Below are 6,798 nucleotides of genomic sequence, written 5' to 3' on the forward strand. Positions count from 1 at the left end.
CCTTCAATCACTCTAATGTTCAATTATTAATAAAATTTTAAATAAAATAATAAGACATTCAAATAAATAAAAAATTATTAAATACACATCAGAAACTCATTTTCATTGTATATCAAGAGGAAATCTTTGATTGTATTTCAAAACAAGATACACAATTGAAACAAATTTTCGTTGTGTATAAATCCACAATAGAAATGAGTTTGTACCACATCTACCAACATGAAAAGAAAAGAAAAAAAAGAAGTTCAAGACCTTAGCAAAAACTGATTCTCAACGAAGAGGGAGAACCGAGGTTAAGAACCAAAATAGGGGCTAGTTGGTGGCGAGGGAGTGGGAGAACGAAGGCAAGGCAGGGTGAGGGAATCAAAATGCATGAAGAAGTAAAAAGAAGGAAGGAGAAAGAGAGGGTGTGATGGAAAAATGGGAGGAAGATGGGCTGAGAATTGTTTTTGAAGGGTTTTGGGGAGGTGAGAACTTATTAGGATAATATTGGAAACTTAAGATAGAAAATCAAAATGGGTCTGATACTTATTTGCTGTCATTATTAAGGTGTAGTTATTTGCTTTCAATTCTATTTTCCATTTTTCAAGGATTTAGTGTAATTACCCTAGGAAGAGCAAGCGGTGTGCTTTGTGTATATAAATCAGTCTTTGTGCATCAATACAACATACAAAATTCTGCCTCATCATATTCTTTTATGGTATCAGAACTAGGTCTTGAGAACCTGTAGATGACCAATATGGCAGAGAAAAAGGATGATGGCAACAAGATAAATGACGAATCCAACAAAGATGAAAGTGGGTCTCATTTGAAGAAACAGATCTCTCCCTACGATCTGTATTCAAGTGATAACCCAGGAAATATCATAACCCAGGTACAATTGAAGGGTGAAAATTATGATGAATGGGCTCGTGCAGTCCGAGGCTCGTTGAGAGCACGACGAAAGTTTCGATTCGTAGACGGATCGATTAAAAAACCTGATGATGCTGCCCCTGAAATCGATGATTGGTGGACTGTCAATTCCATGATTGTTTCGTGGATTTTCAATACGATTGAACCGAAACTTCGATCGACCATCACATACAGAGAAAATGCACAAGAATTGTGGGATGATATCAAACAGAGGTTTTCTATTTCAAATGGACCTCGCATCCAACAATTGAAATCTGAATTGGCGAATTGCAAACAGAATGGAGACTCGATTGTCACATATTTTGGACGGCTTAAGAAGCTGTGGGATGAATTGAACGATTTCGACCAGATACCCATGTGCACATGTAATGGGTGTAAGTGCGGCATATCTGCGGCGCTAAATAAGAAGAGAGAAGAGGAAAAGCTTCACCAATTTCTGATGGGCCTTGATGATACTCAGTTCAGGACCGTGCGGTCTAATGTCCTGAGTCTAGACCCGCTGCCGAATCTGAACAGAGCATACCAGATGGTGGTGCAAGAGGAAAGAGTCGGAGTAATGACTCGAGGCAAGGAAGAACGTGGAGATCCAATCGCATTTGCTGTCAAGTCTGGTAGGACATCGAGTTGGGAAAAGAAACCTAACACAGGGTCGGAGAAACCATGCTCACATTGCAAACGTGATGGGCATGATATCGACTCATGTTTTCAGCTGGTGGGTTACCCAGATTGGTGGGGAGATAGACCTCGATCTGTAGGTCGTGCGCTTGGACGTGGAAAGCATGTGCATCGACCAATGAGTGGCGCGCTAAAAGGAAGAGGCAATAATGCAAAAGTGAATATGACACAAGTTGTTGATGACACTGAAGTAATGAAGTATGAAGATGATCAGGTGCTGCCGGGGTTGAGTTCAAAGCAGTGGAATGCTCTTCTTAATGCGATTAACACACAAAAAGGTGGGACGAGTACAAGACTAACAGGTGAGAATTCATGGATTATTGACACAGGTGCCTCTCATCATATGACTAGCACTCTTGCGTGCATGAATGATGTTCGAGATATAGAGCCTTGTCCGGTTGGAATGCCCAATGGGACACGGACATATGCAACTAAAGAAGGAATGGTCACTGTTGGTGACAAGCTAATGTTGAAGCATGTCCTTTTTGTCCCTAATTTAAATTGCAATCTCATCTCAATCTCTCAGCTCTTACATGATGCTGATTATATTGTTCACTTTACTAAAACAATGTGTGTTATACAGGACCGCACTTCGAGGATGATGATTGGAGCGGGTGAACAATCAGAGGGGCTTTATGTGCTTAGTGTGGTGACTCCAGTCCGTGCATACCAAGCAAATGGCATTAGATTTTGTGAGTTGTGACATAGAAGAATGGGACACCCATCATCTAAGATAACTAGTATGTTACCTGATGTAATTGGAAAAAATATTGATAGTAGACTAAAGACTTGTGATGTTTGTTTTAGAGCCAAGCAAATAAAAGAATCATTTTCATTGAGTGAGAATAATGCAAAGAATTGTTTTGATTTGATTCACTGTGATTTGTGGGGACCTTATAGAACACATGCCTCTTGTGGTGCTGCTTACTTTTTAACTATAGTCGATGATTGTTCGCGTGCATTATGGGTATACTTATTGAAAACAAAAGATGAAGTTCCACATATCATTAAACAGTTTTTTGCTATGATACATAGGCAGCATAACAAACAAATTAAAGTTTTGAGAAGTGATAATGGAACGGAGTTTAGAGGACTGAAAAGTTATTTTCAAGAAAAAGGTGTCCTTCATCAAACTTCAATTCATTATACACCGCAACAAAATGGAAGGGTGGAAAGAAAACATCGACATATATTGAATGTGGCAAGGGCATTGAGGTTTCAAGCCAATTTGCCTTTGAAATTTTGGGGAGAGTGTATTCTTACTGCTGCGTATTTGATTAACCGAACTCCTTCTGCACTACTTGATGGGAAAACTCCTTATGAAGTGTTGTTTGATGCTAAGCCTGCATATACACAAATCCGAACATTCGGATGTTTGTGTTATGCTCTTAATGAAAATAGGGGGCGAGATAAATTTGATAGTAGGAGTCGGAAGTGCATTTTTGTAGGCTACCCTTATGGAAAAAAGGGGTGGGAAATGTATGATATTGAAACTGAAGAGTACTTTGTATCTCGAAATGTGAACTTTGTGGAAGACATATTCCCCTTCTCTAGCAATGGCAAGGTGAGTGAAACACACGTAGATGAATGGGGATGGCCGCTTGATCCAATTGATGAATGTGAGGAAAGGAATGAGACAAGAAATGTAGTGACTACTAACGACTTGGGGGCTGTAGTTGTGGGAAATGATGTTCAGGACATTGAAAACCATGAGGAAGTACATGTTATGGAGCAGCAAACTGAAACAATTGAAGATGTAGACCAAGGTGAGAGATTGGATTCTCAACAGAGTATTCGAAGTGATGAACTTCTTGGTCGGGGACATAGAATCAAGAATCCCTCTACACGTCTGAAGGATCATGTCACACACACTGCGACTGTAAGCCTCTCGACCAGTTCACCACTTCATTCAAAATCCTCAGGTACGCGTTATCCCATTGCACATTTTATTAATTGTGACAAATTTTCTGTACAACACCGTGCTTTCTTGGCAGCAATTACTGCAGGGTATGAGCCAAATTGTTTTGCCGAGGCTGTTAAGGATGAGAAATGGCGAAATGCCATGAAGGAAGAAATTCAAGCTTTGGAGGACAATGGTACATGGACAACCGAAGATTTACCACTGGGAAAGAAAGCTATAGGATGCAAATGGATCTATAAGATCAAATATAATTCAGATGGGTCTATTGAGCGTCACAAAGCAAGATTGGTTATTCATGGCAACAGACAAGTTGAAGGCGTTGACTATAATGAGACATTTGCTCCCACGGCAAAGATGGTGACAGTTCGAACATTTTTAGCCATTGCGGCAGCCAAGAACTTCCAACTACATCAAATGGATGTTCGCAATGCGTTCTTGCACGGAGACTTGGAGGAAGAAGTGTATATGAAATTGCCTCCTGGCTTTGAAAAGAAATCTCTCGGTAAGGTGTGTCGCCTTCGAAAATCTTTGTATGGTTTGAAACAGGCCCCTAGATGTTGGTTTGCTAAATTTTCGGATGCCTTGAAAACTTATGGCTTCGAACAGTCCTACTCTGATTATTCTCTTTTCATGTTGCGCCGCCGTAACACCGAGCTATATGTCTTGGTGTATGTTGATGATATAGTTATATCAGGAAATCAAAGTGATGCTATACATAAATTCAAGGATTATTTGGGCCACTGTTTCCACATGAAAGACCTTGGAAAGTTGAAATATTTCCTTGGCATTGAGGTTGCTCGGAATGCTACAGGTATTTTTCTCTCGCAAAGAAAATATGCATTGGATTTGATATCTGATTGCGGACTACTGGGAGCAAAGCCTGCGACCATTCCTATTGAACAAAATCATCAATTGGCCCTTGTTGAAGGGGAGGGCATCAAAGATCCAACTGGATATAGGAGTCTCATTGGACGACTTATCTATTTGACTATTACTCACCCTGAGTTGTCGTATTGTGTTCACATCCTCGCTCAATTTATGCAGGCTCCAAAGATTGAGCATTGGAATGCAGCTCTTCGGGTTGTTCGGTACCTAAAAGGCAATCCCGGTCAAGGGATTCTTCTAAGAACTGATTGTGATTTGCGCTTGTATGGCTACTGCGACGCAGACTGGGCAGGCTGTCCCCTCACTAGACGATCTTTGACAGCTTATTTTGTGATGTTGGGTAGTTCCCCCATCTCTTGGAAGACTAAGAAGCAAACTACAGTGTCTCGATCTTCGGCCGAAGCTGAGTACCGCTCCATGGCTGCAGCTACTTGCGAACTCAAGTGGTTGAAAGGATTGTTGAGCTCTCTTGGTGTTGAGCATACTGATCCTATGCAACTTTATTGTGACAGCCAATCTGCCCTTCATATTGCTAATAATCCGGTCCTCCATGAGCGTACGAAACACATTGAAGTTGATTGCCATTTTGTGCGAGATGAAATTGTCAAGGGTAGCATCCAACCTTTGTATGTTCACACTTCTAAACAACTAGCTGATATCTTAACAAAGGCTCTAGGAAAACGTCAATTTGACTCTTTGCTGTCCAAGTTGGGCGTTCTTCATCTCCACGCTCCAACTTGAGGGGGGGTATTAGGATAATATTGGAAACTTAAGATAGAAAATCAAAATGGGTCTGATACTTATTTGCTGTCATTATTAAGGTGTAGTTATTTGCTTTCAATTCTATTTTCCATTTTTCAAGGATTTAGTGTAATTACCCTAGGAAGAGCAAGCGGTGTGCTTTGTGTATATAAATCAGTCTTTGTGCATCAATACAACATACAAAATTCTGCCTCATCATATTCTTTTAGAACTCAGAAGGTAATGGTAAAATGAGATCTGCAGGAAGTAAAAAATACAAAATGTATGAAGTTAAAAAATTGGGGGTGTGAATAACAAGCCTTCCTCTGCTAATATATAACAACCTGTTTGGGCTTGCCTAAAATTTGTCTTAATAGCTTATAACAGTAGCATGGACGGACTTGGTAATCATTTTATATAAAAATAATAATAATTTAGTGATAAATATTTTTTAAAACTAATATAAATATTTTAAAGATACAACTAGATATCTACTTAAAAGAAAGAGGTATAATGACCAAACATAAAGGTTCTGTACAACATCTAATTTGTATGCAGGAAAAGATATATAGCATGAATCATAATGACATATATAAATATGTGCATTATAATTTTCTTAACAGGGTTTATTTACTTGTACCCCACGATGTTTGGCTCTTTCTTGAAAGCTCAATCACAAACGCACATATAATATTTTTCATAGACCACATAATATGTTTTTATAGAAGATAATCTTGTTTAATCTTTCTAAATATTTTGTACAATATTCAATTTGTATGCTGGAAAAAATAGCATAAATTAAAAATAATGATATATATATATATATATATATATATATATATATAGAAAAGTTTATATAATTTTCTTATAAGGTTTATTTACTTGTATTATATCCCCACGTTGTTTAGTTCTTTAGAGGCTCAATCACAAACTTACACACATGCACAAATTTTTATCCGCCTAAAGCCAAAACAGTTAACTTTATGATTAGGCCATACCTTGCCAGTGGTCCTTGAACAAAGTTAATTACATGTAGTCTATTGTATGTTGATTAATGTATATCTACCTTCCCAACATCAACATCTTAGCTAGCTTTTGAATTCTTTACTAATTAATTTCCCATCAGTTTTAATTTCATAGCCACAACCCATCCGTTTGATAATATCCATAATCCAGTAAATTAAGGACTAGCTAGTGTTCATGAACCGTGAGCTTCACTTTAGTTAGATCAAAGTGAATAGGTGCCTAAGTTAAATTAGGAGTGTTCCTCCTTTTTGGATCATAAAATAGCTTTTCACCTTTAGCTGAATAAGGTTCCAAAGTATTGTGATATCTGACAAGATATATGCAAGAACAAAAACTGTTGACTACTTTGTTTCAATAATTTCTAAAATACACAATGAATCGTACGTATTAAAACAATCTAACAATTTAACACAACATTTTCTGTTATTTGTTTAGTTTCCGCTCGATCTACCTTCTTTTTTTCCCCTAGCTAACATTTTCTAGAATCTCTAAAACTAAAAAAATATAAAAGAAAAAAGGAAAAAAAGAAAAGAAAAAACACTTTCATCATTGAAAATATGAGAAAAACTTAAATCTCACCATCCATTAAAAATAAAATCAAGTCAAAATATATATTTTGAAATTGAATTAAACTTAAA

At 37.7% G+C, this 6,798-nt stretch overlaps 1 protein-coding gene across 1 annotated transcript; it reads left to right on the forward strand.

Moving 5' to 3' along the window:
* The first annotated feature begins 739 nt into the window (after positions 1 to 739).
* Positions 740 to 2,290, forward strand: LOC114424192. The gene has a single exon (XM_028391044.1). It carries the CDS (start codon positions 740 to 742, stop codon positions 2,288 to 2,290), a length of 1,551 nt encoding a protein of 516 aa, XP_028246845.1.
* Positions 2,291 to 6,798: the final 4,508 nt, after the last annotated feature.

The sequence above is a fragment of the Glycine soja genome, chromosome 8, assembly GCF_004193775.1.
Source record: "Glycine soja cultivar W05 chromosome 8, ASM419377v2, whole genome shotgun sequence".
In the NCBI taxonomy this organism is placed as follows: domain Eukaryota; kingdom Viridiplantae; phylum Streptophyta; class Magnoliopsida; order Fabales; family Fabaceae; genus Glycine; species Glycine soja.